Source organism: Drosophila serrata, unplaced genomic scaffold (assembly GCF_035046125.1).
Source record: "Drosophila serrata isolate PLE 108 unplaced genomic scaffold, ASM3504612v1 contig_233, whole genome shotgun sequence".
NCBI classification, from domain to species: domain Eukaryota; kingdom Metazoa; phylum Arthropoda; class Insecta; order Diptera; family Drosophilidae; genus Drosophila; species Drosophila serrata.
This window is the reverse complement of record NW_028257131.1, coordinates 27,570-48,423: the sequence shown is the minus strand read 5'-3', so window position 1 is coordinate 48,423 and position 20,854 is coordinate 27,570. Positions and strand designations below refer to the sequence as shown.

General features: G+C 36.6%; 2 protein-coding genes across 2 annotated transcripts; both read right to left on the bottom strand.

The window, feature by feature from the left end:
• Positions 1-1,679: 1,679 nt before the first annotated feature.
• On the bottom strand, positions 1,680-16,868 carry eff (ubiquitin-conjugating enzyme E2 eff). The gene is made up of 6 exons (XM_020957163.2): positions 10,585-16,868; positions 9,958-10,531; positions 6,638-6,701; positions 3,543-3,574; positions 2,739-2,922; positions 1,680-2,676 (listed from the first exon to the last, which is right to left on the bottom strand). The coding sequence occupies exons 2-6, from the start codon at positions 9,979-9,981 to the stop codon at positions 2,537-2,539; spliced, it is 444 nt and encodes a 147-aa protein (XP_020812822.1). The 5' UTR covers positions 9,982-10,531; positions 10,585-16,868; the 3' UTR covers positions 1,680-2,536.
• Positions 16,869-16,889: 21 nt separating this feature from the next.
• Positions 16,890-20,507, bottom strand: smp-30 (Senescence marker protein-30). The gene is made up of 3 exons (XM_020957162.2): positions 18,139-20,507; positions 17,242-17,960; positions 16,890-17,168 (listed from the first exon to the last, which is right to left on the bottom strand). Exons 2-3 carry the CDS (start codon positions 17,958-17,960, stop codon positions 16,976-16,978), a joined length of 912 nt encoding a protein of 303 aa, XP_020812821.1. The 5' UTR covers positions 18,139-20,507; the 3' UTR covers positions 16,890-16,975.
• Positions 20,508-20,854: the final 347 nt, after the last annotated feature.

Here is a 20,854-nt window from a genome sequence, read left to right as displayed (position 1 = left end):
GCTTTTAAAAGGTGGCCTGAACATTAAGTTAATTATTTTGAACCTCTTTAAAGGCTAATTCTCTTTATAACTTATTAATATGCTACTATTCAAAGTCTAAATGGTTTTATTTATCTTCTCAAAGTTCTGCTTCGTCGAGGTCTGTTTAAGGCTAACCTTCAGTTAAAATCAACAAATTAGTTCTGTCGATTCGACAAATATTTATTCTGTATGAATGTATTTGCCGGTTATCTATCTAATGGTCCTTGTCAGTTTTCCTAATCGAAAAATTATAACTGTGGATTGAAAAGCATAGCAAAAACTCACATACTTCGTATAACTACGAATATTTATCTTTGATCATGTTGAACAAACTTTAACTCCACAAAGTATTTCGCTAAATTTCGACTCCACATTGAGAAATTAGATTCTAATAAACTTTATGTACGCTTGTTACGACATTGACCTATACTTTCTTAATTCTCACTATAACTTTAAATTAAACTTGATTATTTACCAAAACACATTTTAAACTTTCTATTCGACAAAATTCTCTGGCTGAATGAAAGTGAATTTTAAAGAGCTAAGCACAATTTAAATAATTTTTATAATTGTATATTTTTTTTAAGCGAGGTTGATGCTTAGCTTCAGTTAAGGTTAAAAAAAAAATTTAGAAAACAATTACTTTGTAGATACAAAACATATTTTTCCATAAGCAGAATTCGTCTCTTAATAATTATGACGATTTTCAAGTACTCATTTAACATTTCCATATATCTTATCGTATACTCTTTGGCAAAGGCTTTAACCAAATATCTATGTAAACTGGCACTAAAAATTCATACTTTACCACTTGGCTTTAACTCTTTTTCTTACCTCGAAGGCAACAGCCAAGTGCCCTTCGCATTGACCGACTTTACAAACGTTAAAACTCTCGACCCCAGCTGAGAGGCGGCCAATTGAAAGTTTTTTTATTGACCTAAGAAAGCTGCTGTCACTTGACATTGTCGTGGCTATATAAGATAGATATTAACCACAAAAGCTCTGTTCTTAGCGGTCCATTTCAAAGTCCACTTGATGATGTTGGCCAATTAAAAACTGCTGTACAGTGGAAATATATACATATGCGCTTATAACGAGCTCTATTGCCTTATAAAAGTTAATCGAGAAACTCTCTCCAGATCTTTACACCTTTATAATTATTCAAATCATCTAAATAAGCCTTGATTTTGGCAGATTTTAAGGGTTTTTACAGTTCATAAGCACAAATAATAAACAAGCATTACTTGTAATAAAATTGTTCAATAAATATCGGGACAAATACAACAACAATCCAATGTTAGAAATGCTTATACAACAACAATAAAATGATGCATTTTCAAAATGTACTTTTACAATGTCAAATCATAAAGATTTTATATAAAAAACTATATTCAAGCATTACTTGTAATAACTAAAACTGTTAAGAAAATGTGTGGACAAATACAATTCAAAATTTTCAAACAATATTTATAAATTTGTACAAGGAACCCATAACGCTTTGTAAAAAACGTTTTGATACAACAATAAAAGGTAAAGTGGAAAAAGTGCGTTTACAAAAATTGTTAAACATCGCTAAGAGCCTCTCGTCAGCAATTACAAAATGATTTCCAGTGACAGAAAGCCTTACCATTCTACACTTTTCACTTCACCTCTGGATGTTAAATTGAATTTTTGCAATTTTTATTTTTCCGGTTCATTAAATATAATATAATAATAATAATAATTTTTCCAGCTGATTTTTTATTTGTAGTTTTGTTTTTCTTTGTATTTAAACTTATTATGTGTTGATGCTGTTGTTGGTAGCTGTCTAGCTTTTAATGTTTAATGCTTACATAATTTTTCATTCAGTAATTATTATTAAATTATTTCCGTTTATGCTGTTCTGTTTCGGTTCGGTTCAAACACACACATTGTTTCCAGTCCGCCACCAATCCGCCAATTGTTGCTATTGCTATAGCTATAGCTGCTGCTGCGGCTGCTGCTGTTGTTGCTGCTGCTGCTGCTTCGGTCCGCCGGCGGTTGCTATTGCTATTTGCTGGATGCAGTACCGCCCGCTGCTGATGTTGCTACGTCGCTCGAACTTGAGCTGATAGCTGCGGCAGGAGCGTCGGCGGCAACGATGGCGACGGCAGCTGCTGATCTTATTGCTGCTGCAGATGCAGTCACCGATGTTGGTGTTGCGCCTGCGGCTGCTGCTGCTGCTGCTTCGATTGTTGGTGATGATGTGGTTGCTGCTGCAGCAGCTCCTGCTGATATTGTTGTTAATGCCATTAACAATGTTGCCGCGGCGGCGACTGCAGCTCCTCTCCCTCTTCTTTTGCTGACTATTGATGTAAACTATTGTTGTTGATGTTGCTTTTACTGTTTCTGCTGTTGTTGTTGATGTTGTTGTGGTTGCTGTTGCTGTTGCTTTTGCTTTAACTGCTGCTGCTGCTGTTGTTGCTGTTGTTGTTGTTTTTGTTGATGTTGAATTTGCTGATTCTTCTGTTGGACTGTTGCTGCAATCTGGAACGCATCACATAGCATACTTCCTAGTCCACTCTCGTGCCAGCTCATTGTATTTTTCCCGATCAGTTTTATATATTCTGGCAATCTCTGGAACAAGTGGATCGTCTGGATTGGGATCACAGAGTAGAGAGCAAATTGATAATAAAACTGCAAGAGAAAAATTATATTAGTTATTATTTTAATCAATTTGGTAATAGCTGATTACTTACCTTTTGAAATTGTTAATGCTGGCGACCACTGAGATCTTAAGATATCGAGACAAATCGACCCATTGCTGTTAATGTTTGGATGGTATATGCGCGTTGTAAAAGCCACTTTGGGTGGCTTAAAGGGATAGTCTGTTGGAAAATGTATAGTTAAGAAGAATACACCTCCTTGATAAGGGCTGTCCGGCTAAAAGAAAATAAAAATAACAATTAGTCTAGAAGAAAAATAGGGAAAAGCAACGAATTTCTGTTGAATTTTTTTGTAGATAGCAAGGCAGAGACTGGGTTCAGTTGATGAGCAATACAATTTACAAAAGAAATAGCTACTTTTCTGGTACTGCAGGTCACTGAACCTTTGGTTTAAGGATTACTAATTTATTAGTCTTAGTATTGTACAAATTAGTTAAATAAAATGGTTGTTATTAATATTTTAGTTTTCTTTAATGAATTTCTATTTACTTGGAAAAGATAGATATTAAGAAAAGTAACGTAAGAATAATTTCCTAGAAAAGAAAATCTCTTCTGTTTAAAAAATTGCATATTTATTTACATTTACAACGTTTGTTAACAACCTATTATCAGCAGGTTCATCTATCTGCTTATCAATAATTCGACTAGATTACTATTTACATTATTACAATACTGCGAATCTTTGTTATCTCATCCTATCGTTAATATATTTATAGAAATGATCTACATCAACATCGAACACCAATCTCGCCTCGGACTGCAAAAATAAAACAAACAGAGATTAGTCAAGATTTTCAAGTTAAACAGTTCCAGTTTCACTTTAAATATTCCTCTTACCGGGCCCATTATTGTAGCTTGCCAGTGAAATACTGTAAGAAAAGAGGAATAGATACATTAATCAAACACTTGTGTAAGAACGTATTTAAGATAATGAGTTGAAGGAGCAGAAACTAAATAAAAAATGCCTGCAATGAAGCGTTTTTCTTTTTTGTTTGCTCTGATTTGCATAGAACTGCCTGTCTGGAGCTGATTAAATGTGAATACAGTAGTTGTACACAATGAATATTATGTATAATTATCGCATTAACAATAAATAAATGGGTTATTTATTTGTTTAATCCTCTTAAGGTTATTTATTTAGTTTCAAGGCTTTTAATATTAAATAAAAGTGGTAAAGAGACTAGATCTCTTGATATATACAAGTCCATGTGTGTTTCTAGGTATTCACTGTACATACATGTACTTTTGAATGCAGCCAACTTGCTCATGGCTAAATAAATGCACCACTCTCTCAATGCCCGTGCCCCCTCCTTCTTGCCACTGTCGCATTGCCACGCTCTTTGGCGTTTCCTCCACAGAAGAACAAAAACAAACAATGCCAACAGCCAAAGAGCCTTGGCACCGACAATTGGCAGCGACGTCAGCAGCAGAAAAGCAGCCAAAAGCACCAACAACTGGCTCTCTCCCTTGACACGACAAAAAGCAAGTAAAGAAAAGCTATTTATTCGAGTCGAAGGTACCTAGTACTCATAAGATTGTTGCTTAAATGATACATTAAAATGGACTCTAATAGAATATATATCATGAAAATAGCAAGATTATGACCATTAAATACAATTTTAACATTGGGGAGTTACCCTTACTTTCAACCTATCCCTAAAGAAGTTGGAATTAAATTAAAAATTAAAATTTAAGAAAGATATCTATACTTCGTATTCTGTTAGAACATAGAGGGGCACGCAACGTGACTTTTGGCTCCCTAAACTCTTTTAGTAAGTTTTGCCTACAGGTAAATATGTATAGAAAATTACCATTGAACTCAGGAAAGCTCGAACAGAAGAATATCTTCTGATTTCAAGGGTGTCTTATGTATTCCGTTGTATTCTTTACACTATAAATACATACACAACCTATATAGTAATAGGTTATTTATAAAAATTGCATATACCTTAGCACTCCCCCCCCCCATAAACAGGGTATTAGAGAGAGCAGTTGGCTCAGAACCATGGCCAAAACAGAGCCGCTGCTACTGTCAATGTCATCCTGGGGAGCTACACGAAAACGATTGGGGAAACCCTCTCGCACACTCTCTGCCTCAATGTGTCTGTCTCTCTGGAGAACACTGAAAACTGAGAACAGAGAACTACTGGGAACTGGGCCTTCGGCCACCAGCTGCTGCCCTGACCATAATTACAAACGAAACCTTCATTTGTCCATTTGCAGTTGGAGTAGTCCGTTTTGAAGGGCAGGGAGAGGAATGCGATGGCATTTTTATTATTTGCCCGAGCTCAGACGAAAGTAATCTCACAGCTGCAGCCATAATCATGGCCACTTAGGACAATAATCAATATATTCTGGGTATAGTTAAGCGATAAATACCCCTTGGGGAGTCAGGCTACAAACAAATACTAAAGGATAAATTAATAAATGTAGAAAAGTGTAATTTACACAAATCATACTCATTAGATGATTATTGAAACACATCTAACTAAAGTAAACGTTGAATTAAACAGCATTAAATCCTTTCATGGACTGCTTAGCTCTAAAGCAATCAATCCATTTCTATGCTTTAATCATAGGGCTTCTTTTGTGTCGTGCTACGATTTCAATGGTTTAATCCTCCAGTCCCAAGAGTTGCAAATAAAACCACAACACTGAGAACAAAGTGCCTCGGAGTTGTTACTCCACCACTCTCGAGGAAAATTCGACACCGAAAAGAACACCAACAAAGCCAAAAACAAAACCCCGCCCTTGGCTTTACGTTCTTTTGTTTTTCACCGGTTTTCACTGGGAACTTTTCGGTAAGGGTTTGAAAATTGTCGTAGTAGTAACGTTTGGATAATGATAATACATATTTATGTATGAAGAGCCAACACGATAACAACTGCGGATGTTCGTAAAAACGTACACGTATGTACATACATTCGCTTATATACAATTATTAAATATGAGTCCGATTAAATGCTGATAGTAGAAATCGAGTGAAATCGTTCGGTTGCAGTCAATTATCAATAAGCGACGATAATTAGCATTATTCACTGCTTTATGGAAACCTGAATGAGTTCAGTTTTCCGCAGAAATACGAGAAAATAATATAAAAGGAAGTATTACCTATATTGTACATTTACTCATATTAAATGTTTTATTTTGTTAATTTTATATGAGATAACATGTTCTTTATGTACTATAATATGTCTTCTATAGTTTCATTCGTGTTTAACTGCATTTACATTCTAATAAATGTACTTTGTTAAATATACGGTATTCGGAGAAAGTTCTCTGCTCAACTTGGAAATGTTTCAGGGCTGAAGGAAACCCCTTTAGATAGAAAACATTGTAAATGCAAGATTTCACTTTTCTGTGATGTCATTGAACACGTAATAAAACTGAATAAGATCCAAAAACTGAAACTCTGAAACCAGAATCATGGCGATCAGCTGTTGAAAGACCGTCGCTATCTCGAGGTAAAGAAAAGAATCTCAAATTCTGCAAAAAAAGAACATTGGAATTAGCATAGAAAGAGCAAGAGAAAACTAGCAATACAGAAATGCGAATAAACAAAGTGAAAATAGGTTGCATATATTCTCATACATTGCCTAGTCACGATTGGAAATCTATGACGTGGTATTGAGGAAGTCAATAACGCACTTTATACAGTAAATAAACTAAGACAACATAAATTATTCGTTATTATTTCTTAGATGTCACTTAAATGTAAGTGTGATCTCTAAATTTGCATTATTTTGTATATTTCAGAGGAATATTATTGAACTCTTTCATTCTTTTCCTGATTTTTGCAAACATTTCTTTCTTCTTTTGAATGCTATGGTGAAATAATAATAAAAAAAAAACTCGACTCATAGCTCCGCAACATAAGGCTGACTCATAACAAATCGCCATGATTGGTGTTATATAGCTTCCACTGTACTTACAGTCATCTCCAACTGGTCCGGCTGAACATTGTGCAGGTGGATCTCTGCCCAGATCTTGCAGTTCCTGTAAAACAAAATAAAATTTGTTAGTGATTTAATTTAACACTTTAACATGATAAAGATTGAATCAAGAAGACCTTATACAATTTGGTACTGAAATCATGTCTTTATCAAGGATAGAAAGTGTAGCCATTTCATTAGTGACTCACTCAAGGCTGGCACACTTCGATGATTAACAACACTCTGTTATTAGTTTTTAATTAAGATAAACCAGTTTTACTTTTCTCAGGTATTTAAATTGTTCTAACAGATAGTTTTCTGGGGCAGTAGCGGTAAAGCGAGAAATCAACCCTTATTGACTCTTTCCTATGTTAAAAATCTACATCTATCTTGGAAGTTCAGTATCATATTAAAAGACCAAAAATATGTCATTAAATAAAAATGTAAGCAAGGTAAGATAGCTATTCACTCAGTAAAAAGTGAACTACGCGGTTTTTTTCTTACCTAAATGACCACTCATAACAGTATGCTTATCAATATTTGGTTCTTTTGTTATATAACCTAAAAGAGGGGGGGTTTTTCTTTACGACCAATTAGTAAAACTTCCAAAAACGAGCTCTAAATGGGGGAAAAATAGTCAAAAAACCATGCATTTCACTGCAACCCGTCGGTTCTTTTGTTTTGGTCTGAAACGTACGGGATATCCATTTCCCTGCGTGCTTTGCTCTGTGTGTGCTGCATGCAAATGATGTAAATTTTAAATGCTGAATTTAAAAACAGAAATATGACGAAAAAAAAAACACTTCTATGCGGATATACGACAGTTCGGTTCAGGACAGTGTGTAAAAGACAGAGAGAGCGAGGCGAAGAGACGTGAAAAATCAAGTTCGTTGGCCCGGTCCACAAATGGCGCTGTCTCCCTCTGGTCCACCCCCTGCCCCATCTTCCCATCTCTGTTGCACGCACACAGCTGAGCGGCTGATGCTCTCCTCCTTCGCCTCTGCTCCCCCTTGCCCATCTTCAGTTATCACAGCTGCCCCACACAAACACACTCGCACAGGGGAGAGCGAGAATGTGGTGTAAGGTAAACCGGCAAAAACGTAAAATAAAATAAGAGGAACAAATAATGAGATGAGCTGTGAAAGGTGGGCACAAAACAAGAGAGCGGCTCAGGGGTGGAGAGAAAGGCGAAGGAAAGAACAGGGAACATGTTTGCGTGTGCGTGTGTCTGCTTGCGTGTGTTCGTAACGGCACCCCAAAATTTGAGTAGAACAACAAAAATAGCCGTCGCGAAAAAAAACGCCTCTGCCTACTTTCGCCCCATCTCCCTCTTTTGCGCCCACAACGGGAATTGTACCTGTTGAGCGAAAATAAGTTACAAGAAGAAATTGTAACATTTTTTTGTGATGTGTTGGAGTGAGAAACCTTATGACTCATAAAATAAATAAAATAAAAACAAAACCAACGCGCGCACACACACTCACGTCTCAAGAGAGGCTGATCAGCTTTTAAGCCATGTGTGGCTGTGCTGCAGTGTTGCTCTCTCGCTCTTTAACTCTCTCTTTTTTTGGGCAAATGAGGCCAAGAAAAAACCTTGAAGCGCTTCGCAAAAAGGGGGCGTGTGTGATTTGTTAGTTTCAGTTTAAAGCTCCATCACTAAATGTGACGTTTTTCCACTTCCTGTTTTCTTTTGGCCAGAAATTTAAAAGGTTTCTAATAAAGGAAAAACAATGAAAACGAGGAAAACGGATGAAAACTCAATGGCCATGACGCCGCGGTTGGCGTTGGCAGCGCTGTCGCCGCACCGTCGAGACAGTCAGCAGACCCCCACGCACACACACTTACTCGCCACACTTGACATGCATATTCACATTCACACGTAATGTACAAATTCCGCGTTCACCGCTCATTTCGTATGTAAATTATGCTTAATTATAATTTATAACTAATTATTTTGGGGGGCCTCTAGCGGCCGTTCGAGCATTTTGCAACACTAAAACAGCTCTCGCACACACTGAAGCTCTCTTTGGCTCTGCCCCATTGCGAGAAAGAGCCAAAAGGAAGCCACAGCTGTCGCTGGCAAACGAAAGGTGGTGAAGAAAGAGCGAGATGGCAATCGCTGGCAAGCGAAGCGATGGCGAGACTTTGTATTTGCGCGAGTGTGAACGAACGTGTGTGTGTGTGTGTGTGTGTTGGTGGGGGTATGACTATGATAACCGGCTGCAAAGCTGAAGAAAAAAAATCCAATTTTGCCAAGTAAATTTCCGCAAATATAAAATATTACTAAATTTAACTAAGGTTAAAAAGTTCTCAGAGAGTCACTAAGTCTCTAGAGCGCCAGCATTTACAAAAAAGAAAGGGTGTTTCAAATTAAACGGTCAAGGAAAGAGTATAAAAAAAAAACATTACTGGACAAGGACAAACGACGCGCAAGCACTTTAAAAATAATTATCGAAGCACGCACACCGCGGGAGTACACACGTATATACATTTATATATGGATGTACATATGTATATATGATGGGCTACACTATTTCTGAATTATCAGCGCAAAAAGTAGGGTTAGGTTAATTTTATACGCTTCTTGCTTTTGCTCTGTTTTATTTTTTGCTGGATCTTTCTGCGGCGCTGGCACACACACAGCCATGCGGCTCTATATATGCCTGTGCCGTGGTGTGCTTGTGTGTGAGAAAGAGCTAGTGTATGGGTGTACAGCGTGTATTGGGTAACAGCGCCCGTAGAGCTTTGAAACTCCGCCGTATAAGTTGCATTAATGCATCCAGGTGCCCGGCACGCACACACAAGCAAGCACCCGTACTTGTACACAAACAATGCACATTTGCATTGCACTTTCGCACACACACACTCACACACGCACACATAATCACGTATAGAAGTAACGGAAACGATGACTGCACCACACGTTGCCTTGCCCACCACACGCACACATCTTCGCTCGATCCCTTTTCCACCACCGACACCCTCTCTTCAGCCATTTCTCCAAAAAATATCTAATCTCTTTCTAATTAGAAACTTAATAATTAAATGTCAGCTAATCCCACTTTTTGCTGTGCCGTTTTTCACGTTTCGTGTCGTCGTTTCTTTTCGCCTCATTCTTCCTCTGCCCTTTTCGTGTTCCTACGTTTCACATTTCTTGCATAAAATTTTTCTCTCAGCCGAAAAATACGCTGTTCTGTCTGTTCACATTTTTTCTCTATCTTTGCAAGCATTTTCTTGCCAGCGATTTCCGCTCTTTTTTTTTTGGTTTTCTTTTTTTTTTTTTTAGTGTCGTAGAGCTGCAGAATTTTTTGTTCACATACCTTATTGATTCTTTTTAACGCCATTTTCTGATTGAAATTTGATTTGGGTTGTTGTGTGTGTGTTTGGTTGGTTGGTGGTGGTGTTGGTGTCTCGCGTATTCTTTTGTTCTTCGCACAGAATCGGGGTTTTATGCTATTTCCTCTGTTCTCCTAGAACCGAAACTAAAACGAAACACAAAACCTGCGTTGCGCCTCAAGAACTTTCGATGCTTAAAATATGGCTCTCTCTCGATTGTGTCCCTTGTCTCGAAATAAAGCAGCACCAGCGCACTGCGAGTATAAACGGCGACCCGACGAAGACTACGGCGATGATTATTTTTTCCCAATCAATGCGGAGCCTTCACAGAGCGCGTGCGAGCAAGCCAACCCTACGAACAGCAAAGTAGTCGAAAAATTCTGGCACGCAGTGAGTGTAACGAAGCGAGATGGCTAGTGTTAGTGTGTCGTGACGGTGTTGCAAAACGGCAGTCCAACAGAGCAGGCCAGCCAGTCAGCACAGCGGTGCGCATATATCCGTTTCGCCAGGCGGCCAGATCGATTTCTTCGGATGTGACAAGAGGGGCAACGTCAAGACCTGAAAAGTTTAATTAGTGTATGCAGATATGTATTAGAGAAGGTACAACTTACGGGAAACGTACATCCACAAGAGATACGAAACCGGCAGCAAGAAAGTGTGTGGTTTTTCTGCTTTTAGGTGCACGAAACGTTGCAATTTGGTGTTGACTGGTAGCACACAATGTGTTGCTGGCTGCCGGAATTATTTACTACGCAATTTTGGTCTTTTGCTGGACTGTGCGCATGAAATTTCCCTGACTGACTACTAAGATGCACGATTGATTTCGAAGCCGTTTCATTTTTAAATTTTAATCCGGAGATCTGGCAGCTCGTACGAATCGAGGGTTTACCAACACTCGGAATGGTAATCGATAACATAATCGGGGGCTTTGGTATTGTTTTTGGTATATTCAGGCATTTGTTGGTATATTCCGGCTATGTTAGCCACGGTCACACTGTCACTGTCTGCAAAATATTTTAAACAAAAAGTGCTTGTTAATTAAGTAATTTACCTAATATAAGTGTGTGTTTTGTCAAATTTTGCGGCTGGCCAAACGACTGTGCAAGTGATTTAATCATTATTCGATATTTTATGTGGCCTTCCGAGCGAGTTGCCTACTGCCATCTCCCTCGCACCACAGCTTTCGGCATCGGGCCTTTTTTGTGTGCATTTTTACACACACACACATTTACGGATATCCAAGAATTTACACATTATATTTTTTGCGCTAAACCAAACCAAAAAATAAGAAAAATGTGCAAGTGCTGATCATTAATATCCGTGGAGCGGTGCCTTCCGCAAAGTTTGTTTTTTTTTTGGCAAAAATGGAGGAGGATAGCGCCGCTGCTGTCGCAGGAAAGTGCAGCGAAATTAACCGAAATAACAATTTATAGTAGTGTTTGTAGTCATGCCAACAACAAAGGCAACAACAATAATATTGGCAGTCAGCAAAGAACACGAAGAAGAAGCGGCAATAACACATAAAAATTGCGATACGCCAATGGCGACCCCAACAAAAATAACAACAACAACAATATCGGAATCAACAACACCCGCAACAGCAACAACAACGGGCAGCCAAGAATCTGCAGTTGGCAGCGCAACAACAACAACAAAAACAATCGAGGCGTCGCAGCCAACGCTGCTGCCTCTGCTGGCCTCAGCAGCGGCATGCCACAAGCCGTTGCTCTTCAGCCGCCGCTTCCAGGACAAACGGAACTTTAGCTCTCTGCCGCTCTTCGTCTACGCAACGTCGCCGTCAACGCACGCCCATTCTGCCGACGGCGTGGGCGTGGCCCGGGAGGCAGCCGCATTTAGCAAAAAGGTTAGTGCGGGGGGGCGGGGGTAATGTTGGGAAAGGGGAATCACAGATGCCGCGAATTTTACCGTTGTGATTCTTTGGAAATCGAATGTCTTTATTATGTCAACTTAGTTCTTCAAATTTAAATGTAATTGTTAAAAAGCTGTATATGCCAAGATTATAATTAATAGCTGGGAAAGCCACCAATTTATTACTATTTACCTTGATTTTCTTCATTTAAAATTGTTTCTTTTAGCAAGAATTTAAGTAATAGCAAATTTTAACTAATATTTCGTCGGATTTACTGCTAATTTAATATCTAAGTATCGAGCTAGCTTTTTTTAATAAATAAACAAGAAAGGAAATTAACTTTGGGAAACTGAACTTTATATACCCCTGCAGTTTGAAATTTAATCATAGGATCGTATTGGAAATTGATCATAACTAAGATTACAATTAATTAAATTAATTAAAAGAAATTTTAATATAACATTTTTGTCAACAAATCAAAGTTTAGAAAACTCATAACTAAGAAATAATTTCAATTCGTTTTCTGTTTTGATTTTTATTAGTTAGATTAGATAGTAAATCTGCATACTCAATTTAAAATTGAAGAAGTTGAAATTTTTATCAATATTTGATCATTTTAGCGTAATCCCTTGTACATTTTTGAAAAATGTATATATTTTTTTCTGTCGGAGATGCCTAAATCAACTCGGCTGTTGATGCTGATATGATCTATAGAGTCGAAAATGACTGCTTCACAGCGTTACAACCCTCTGCCTAAAATTATAATACCTTGCAAGGGCATAAAAAATTAAATGAAAACAAATTTTCTTTTTCGAACAATTTATGATAAAGCCAAATTCTGGCATAAAACATGTTTAAGAAATATCAATTGCTATAACATGGCATAAAATAAAATAAATTGTTGAAAAATGTATACAGCAATATTTTTTCTTATATACTATTATATTATACAGTAACCAAAAGGTATATTATTCAAGGTTACCCTGCTTGGTAAATGTAGTTAAATAATAATAAATATTATTATAAAAAAAACTAGGTATACAATGGAAATGTGATATAAAAATATAATATTTTTTAATATACTCTTTGCACCTTCCTCTATCCATTTCATTCTTTCAAGCGGCACCACTCCCGCTCTTTCCGTTCTGAACATTTCGTAATGGATCACTTCCGCTGCACTTGCGGCTTGAGTCGTGCCATATCTGCATTTGTAATAACCGCCCAATCCATATTTTCACAGTGGTCTCTTTTGCCAAGCGAACCATGATTTCTCAGATACATAAAACAGGTGGGGGGTGCTAGCATAATTTCATTGTTTCTCTTGAAATCATTAGCCGTGTGTTTGCGATAAAGAGGAATCGGGAATCTGAGTCAGAATCAGAATCTGAATTAGAGCTTACTCAATGAGAAGTTTTATATATACTTCTTGAAATGTTATAACCCAATAATCATGATATGATAACTAATAAATCCATAAAAGAAAGCAAGCCTATTGAATAATAGATAAATGATAATTAAATAAATGCATTAAAGAAGCTAAGCTTAATGAAAAAAGATAAGTGATTAAGAAATTAGATGAAAATTAAGGCTTGAATATTCTTGTTAATTGTTAACGATCCTTAAATGGTATAAATTGTATTAAAAAGTCCCTGAAAGCTAAAAAAAGGTTTATTTAGACCGTATTAAATAATTTATAATACTTAAAGAACATATTAAGGAGTTAAGTAATTAAGTAGAAATCGTATTTCTTTGCTAGTAAATAAATTTCAAAATAATAAGTAAACAAAAAAAAATATAAAATAAAATAAATAAGGAAATGGAAATTAATTCTACAAAGGATAAAATAACTGTTAAACGTTACACAAATGCTAAAAAATTTTATTGAAAAAATTAATTAAAGCAAAATATTATTTATTTAGAACCCTAATAACGCTTTAAACTTGTGATAATGAAAAGATATATTGAAATGTATTTAAATACTTTGGTAACAATCTTCGTTAATATCTAAACTTATAGTTGCTTTTCAAAAGCATTAACTACTATTTATTTATATTTTTTATAAAAGTTCTGCTTGGCTACCGCACTTGTCGCACCCTTTTTCCGCTGTTGCTCTCTCTCTTCCTCTGCCTTATCGGAGTCGGAAATCGTTGCTTGCAGAATCAGATATCCATTAAAAAATGCGTTTTTAATGTTAATCAAAAGTTGTATATATATTTTTTGCAATTCGTTGTATTTTGGGGCCGTTTAAGTATTGGTATCTGTATCTTTTTCGAGTTTCTGCAGTGGCGGTGATCGCTCAAACGTGTCAGACATTAATGAGCCAACCGCCAAAGCCGAGCGTAACTGTGCTTTGCCTCGTTTTTTTGGGCCTCAGCGGGATGGGTTGGAATGGGATGGGATGAGCAGGGAGGCAGGCAGGCAGGTGGCTACAGGTGCAGCCATTGACTGGCTCTGCTCTCCTTTTGTTTGCCGCCCGCTTGCGGTTCGGCTCTCGTCGCTCCATCTCTTGGTTTTCCGCGCAACTGCAACGCTTCACTTGTGCCTGTGGTTGTTGTTTGTGTTGCAGTTCACTGAGTTGCGACTGCTCATAAGCTTCATTAACAAAAAACAAAAAACAGAAAAATAAAAAAAAAGACAGCGGCAGCAGACAACAAAAGCCAAGGCAAAGCTCCCAAAATGTCCGTCGATTAGGCTTTTCCCCCAAAAAGCTATTATGCGATTATATTTTCCTGACCATTTTCCGTGCTGAATGTGCTGGAAAAATCGGTGGAGACAACCCTAGAGATATTAGCTTCGCATATTTGAAAAACAATATAACAACCTTTAAAAATAACATTAAAGATCAATCGAGGCATGTAAAACATGTAAACTTAACACTCTTCTTGGAAATATATGACTTATGTTAACCATAAAAGTTGGTTATATCATTTAATTTCCATATCGTTGTAATATCTTGTAAACCTGTGTTGTTTTTTTTTTATTGGTTTTTCCCTTATATTAATTTTATTATTCAATTAACTGAAGAATTCCATCTGCATATTAAATATTTTCTTTATACATATTTCTCATGCTTTCTTTTTCAATTAGACGATCAAATCGTTTGACACTTTCCACTGCTTTCTAGCGTGGGTTTTCTTTCGGTCAGAAAAGTGTCTGGTGGGTGTGGCAGAAAACATAAACCTGACATGAACAATTCGTGGGCGATATATACAGGAAAATGGAATTTCCTTTGATATACAAGAAAATAGGGCTAATTTATAATACATTAAACAAGTTATTGACTATATAAATACCTTGAAAAGTAACAGCTTCTTGCAAGAACTGTGAAAGAATGCAATTTACTTGAAGAATACTTATATGAGATAATGCTAAATAGCAACTAAACAATTTATAAATTGTATTAGATAACCACTGCCTACTGTCGGCAGTTTCCCCCTCGGTTTTTTATAATACAATTACACAGAATGACCCCCCTCGGTTGCTATTTTTTCCTGCCCTCCATGTCGTCGGGTGTTGTTTACATTTTCAAATTTAAATCAATTTTGTTTCTGATTGCGGTTTGAGTGGCAGTTCCAACGAATCGCGCTCCTCCCGTCCCCACAATTTTCCATTTTTCATTTTCATGTCCAGCCCCATCTCTTGTCTTTCTTTATGTTTATGGCTGCCATATGTGTATCGTATCTGTACTCTCTGAGTTTGTCTCTGTGTGGCATTCTCGTGTTGTCAAACAATGCTCGTATGTGGATGGATACTGTATCTGTATCTCGATAAATGTATCTTTTATTACCCATATACATATATTGCGAGACAGTTGTTTTGGGTGCAGCGCAAACAATTGTCGAAACGATCACTCTCCGCCCCCCTTTCTAAACCTATGTATTTTTGATGGGATCTGCCCTGAAAACCTCCTCGTTCGCCCACAACACTTTTCCTGGCCTCTGTTTACATTTCACTGGGAATCAATATTATATTCAGGTTTCCTTCAATTGCTTTTAATAATTTATTTATTGGCAGCGAATGCCTGCAATTTATTTGCAATTGTTTTGCTGCAAGCTTTTTAATAGAATTGATGGGTCATATTTATCTACATTTTGATTCAAATGACGAATGAATAGCTAATTTCTTATGATTAGATAAAATGAAACAAATATTTGCTTTAGGAAATGTTGATGGATTTAAAAGTGTACTCTTTTAATCCACAAAAATAAACACCAAATTTAATGTTTAGAATAGAATTACCAAATAACACATAATTCACAATTCACACACTTTCTTTTAGAGGCAAACAATTCAAAGATTTATGAAACCAAATGATTTAGCACATGTTTAGAGATTAGATTAGGGCTTTAGAAAATCTTCCATAGAAACGTAAACAAACAACAAATACAAACTTTGAAGTACGAGCCCCCTAGACTAATATATTAACTATCTCCTGATATCTATTTGGCCAATTAAGTAGTAATATATCACTTGAGGGCACTTCACAGCAGATTTTTATAGCAAAATCGTTGCAATTTGTATTTAATCGAATATGGTTTGCCCTACAAAAACGAGACCAAGGGCGTAATTAACAATCGTTTCCTATATAATATCAATTTCACAACAAACAATTCACTTTTTGAAGTGGTTTTCACTTATCTCGCAATGGAACCAGAGGACACCTTCATATCCCCTACAAAGGCAAATATTTATTTTATTTGTTTGTATTTATATATTGAAATAGGGTTATAGAAGGGATTTGTGTTTCTAGGAGCTCAAATATTTACTATTATCTTAAATTAATATTTACTTTAACCTTTTACTTGTCAATAAGATTATCTTCCTTGACCTTGATTGGAGGTCATTGCGATAACCTTTTCTTGAACATGGATTTATGACCGAGTGATTGATTATTGATTTTAGAATGTGAAATCTTAAGAATAGGAACTTTAAGATATAAGTTCACAAAGTAAAATGTAAACATTGATATTAGTTCTTATATTTTGTGTATATTTTGTATTTGTTCTTAAAATCACTTCCAGAATCTCCCATTAAAAGGTGAATTAATTTAAGAAGTGTAGTTTTTTATCACCTTTATTTACACACCAAAATGCTTGCTAATTTTATTTTAGAATCTATGATACATTTATAATCTAGACCTTGAGGTCCACGCCGGCATAACCCTTGGCATTGAGACCTGTGACCTGGAAGAGGGTTCCAGCTGGCTTTGGCTGATTAACCTTATCGGCTGTCGTCACATAGAGAATATCCAAGTTGGGACCTCCAAAGGCCACCGAGGTGATTTGCGTGGTGGGAATCTTGATCTCCAGCAGTAGCTTGCCAGTGCTGTTATTGTTTATGCGAAAGTAAATATTAAATATGCATATTTTTGTGCAAATATACCGAGCTTGTATCTTACCTTGGGTTAACCTTGAAGACGGTGCCACCATTGAAGGTGGCCACATAGATGTTGCCTTCGGTGTCCACGGTCATGCCATCGGGGAACAAGGGACCATCGGGACGGAGTTTCCTCAGATCGAAGATGACCTTTCGATTGGAGATAGCTCCAGTGGTTTGGTCATAATCGTAGGCCTCCACCTCCTTGTTGTTGGTGTCAATGAAGTAGAACTTCTTGGCCTTAACGTCCCAGGCCAAACCATTGGAGATGCCCACAGCTTCCTTAAGGACCTTTGGCTGTCCTCCGGCCTGCCAGCTATAGAGTTCGCCCTTCCATTGGGTGAAGATGTCACCGCTGTCGGCCATGGTGCCGCCATAGAAGCGCCCATTGGGATCTGTTTTGGCATCATTGATGCGATTATCCTTGTGGTTGGGCTGCACCTCGAAGAGGGTCCTCACCACCTTGGCCACCGCCGAAATGCCATCCCATTGGACGACGACAGTGCGACGTGTGCATCCCACGGCAAATTCCTGGGGCTTGTTCGCAATGGGGAGGATAAAGGAGGCGAATACCTCACCCTGGATCTTGGCCTTGTACACTTTGTTTTGTTTGAAATCGTAGCGATTAATGCCGGCTGACTCTAGGTCAACATAGTAAAGACTCTGACGAGCCACATCCCAGTGGGGTCCCTCGCCCAGGGCGGCGTAGGAATCTGGCACAGCCTCAACCTTGTATGACATCTGAAAATGAGAATGTAAAAGTCATTGTTGATAATTTTCTATTATTTTTGCACACTCAAAATCTGGCAATTATATAAACAAATCTGGCACCAGCCATTAAACCTTTGTTATTTAGTAATTAAGTTTCTATATAATTCAATATACAGTATGTACTCTCTCTCGCTGATTTTTTGCATACCTTTGAGATTATATATTTGTATATTGAGTGCGGGAAACCGTTGGACACTTGTTCGGTCAGCTAACTTTAGCAAACTGAATTGAATTTTGTTAGCTAAATGCCTTTTATAGACCCTTCTACTCACACCTACACATGGGGAATTGATAAGCCATATTTTAATTTGCTGTACAGGTGTTATCAACTTGTGACACCAATACATTGACATGAGCTAAATTAATTAGTTAAGTTGGTCTTTTATAATCTATAGTGGTTCAAAAAGATACTTGACTAAAGGAGAACTAGAAAATATCTATTACAAGTTGGAAAGTAGTTTAAAATTCGAGGAAAACTCAGCTGTTATGTTTCATAAATTCATTTCCTTATACCCTCTATCTAAATTGGTAATCTTATTTCGAAATTACTAGCTGAAAATAGATACCAGTACGCAATCTCTTCACACTTTTTATTGTCCGTATATATCTTGTATCTTTTGCTCATGAAAAGATACACAAGTGTAGATATAATTAAGGATTGCTTTGCTTTGACATTTCCCATTGGTAGCCATGGCAAGGCACTTAAAGAGCGTATGGAAATGAGGGATCATAAAACCAAGAGTTTAGGCATACCGATTATTTTCTTATCAATTTCCATAAATAACCAACTAAAACTCAAGTTGTAAGACACACACACAACACCCGCTTCCCCTTTATTTCGTTTTTATTTGAGAGCGGGTCATTGATTAAACCTTTTGGCGGTGCTGCCATGGCAACTTGGTTGTGCCCTTCATGAGTTCCACTCGCAACCCCATCGGAGTGTCTCCTATATGTGTGTTATGGCATATATTGAGATACACGGAAATTAAATCTAGTTCCAATTAAATGTAGAAACTTAATTTAAAGGCAATATTTTACGTAGCAAGACATTTTTGCTCTTATAAAAGTTTCAAAAATAAAAAAAGATATCATGTATGTAGTATTTGGTATATAGTACATAAACTATACATCTCTTTAGTTAACATTCCAACCGACTGATCTTTAACAAATTCGCTGTTATATACTAACATGTCTCAGAATTCGAGCTTGGGAATTTTTAAGCGCACTCATTGTAAGAGTTTCGGTTACTTTTAATGGATACAGAATAATACTTATTTCCCCTATCTTACATTTATAAATTTATACTAAATATCCAAATATAAGGTTATTCTTATATGTTTCTCTAAATCTTAACTAAATCCTTAGAAATAAGCATTCTTTTTAGCCTAGTTTTTTCTCAGTGCATTTGTTTGCGGGTGTATGGTTGTTGTCTCGACTCCTTGCCGAGTAATTAAGCAGCCAGAGCGAGATAGGGAGCAACAAATAGAGAGAGATAGACAGAGAGTGAGGCATGTAGACCCCGGGCAGAGATAAGAAAGGCCGTCCACTTGGACAATGGGTCACTCGAGCGTTGTGGTTGTCTCCACCGCTTTGGTCTTTTACTGTACTTGTCCGAGGCGGTTTTTCCTCTCCTTCATATATGGCTCTGCAACATCAACACCAATGGCAACAGCCATAATAAAAACTAATGAGTTGTTATACCGGGTGTACTATCAGCTAAAAGGGTATACTAGATTCGGGTAGATCTTTTGGAACATGGATATGGAAAAGCTTTTTTTTATATTAACTTAAAGTCAAGTGGAAAACATGATTGATATTGACCATATTTAAAAAGAATTACGATATTTTAATACCAAAATACAATATGTATCTTTATTGTTATTAAAATAATAAAGTAATTCCTTGGATATCCATCCTAAGGCTTTAGGAAAAAGATCCTTCAGAAGAATACATTTTAATGTTACATAAACACAATATTATTGGAAATATATTCCATTATAATGGAATCGGAAATCAATAAAGCAACATAAAAATAGGTGGATTTTATCTTCTGCCATATTTTTACCTAATTAATTTACCTAAAAATAGCTTTAATTTCGTTATTATAACATGCTTTGCGATAAAAGTACGAAGTATCTTCTAGTCGGTTCATAATTTTCCAACTTAATGTCCAATGTTGGTGCTGCATTTGTTGCTTTCTGGTGTCTGATGTCTGCTGTTGTTGTGTCTTTGGCCCAGTGCATTACCCTTTGCCACACTTTACACGCTTGCATTCTTTTGATTTCTTTATTTCTTTTGTACTCCTCGTGTGGAGTTCCTTCTTAATTATCTGTAATTGATTACATCTAAGGCGGGCGCCCTAAGAGGTGAATCTTGTTTACCTACAAATTAAACGCACCGAATACAAACGAACTGCGTAAACAAATAAAAACATGCTGCTGTTTCGTGGCTTTAGTCTTAAAAACCTTGATGATGGAATTCTCAAAAAAAAAAAACAAGAACCCAAAGATGATGATGCAGCAAATGTGCATAGTGTTTATTGATATATTATATGTGCTCCTAAAGGAAAATTATATTAAGGGGTTTTAGAGTCACTTAAAAAAAAACAAAAAATTAGGTATTTGCTTTGATTTTTTTATACAATGTCTTTGAGGCTTCAAATATAATACTAGCTTTTATGTATTTCAAATATAATTTATAATGGTAATAAAGGTAATGGTTGGAATTTTTCTTCTCTAAATACATTTTTTTAAAGAAGTTTACTAATGATTTAAATATTTTTGTAAATAATATAGAATATATTTCATATTTTATGGCTTTAAAGAAATATTTTAATTACTAGTACCAATAAATAAAATATTTTG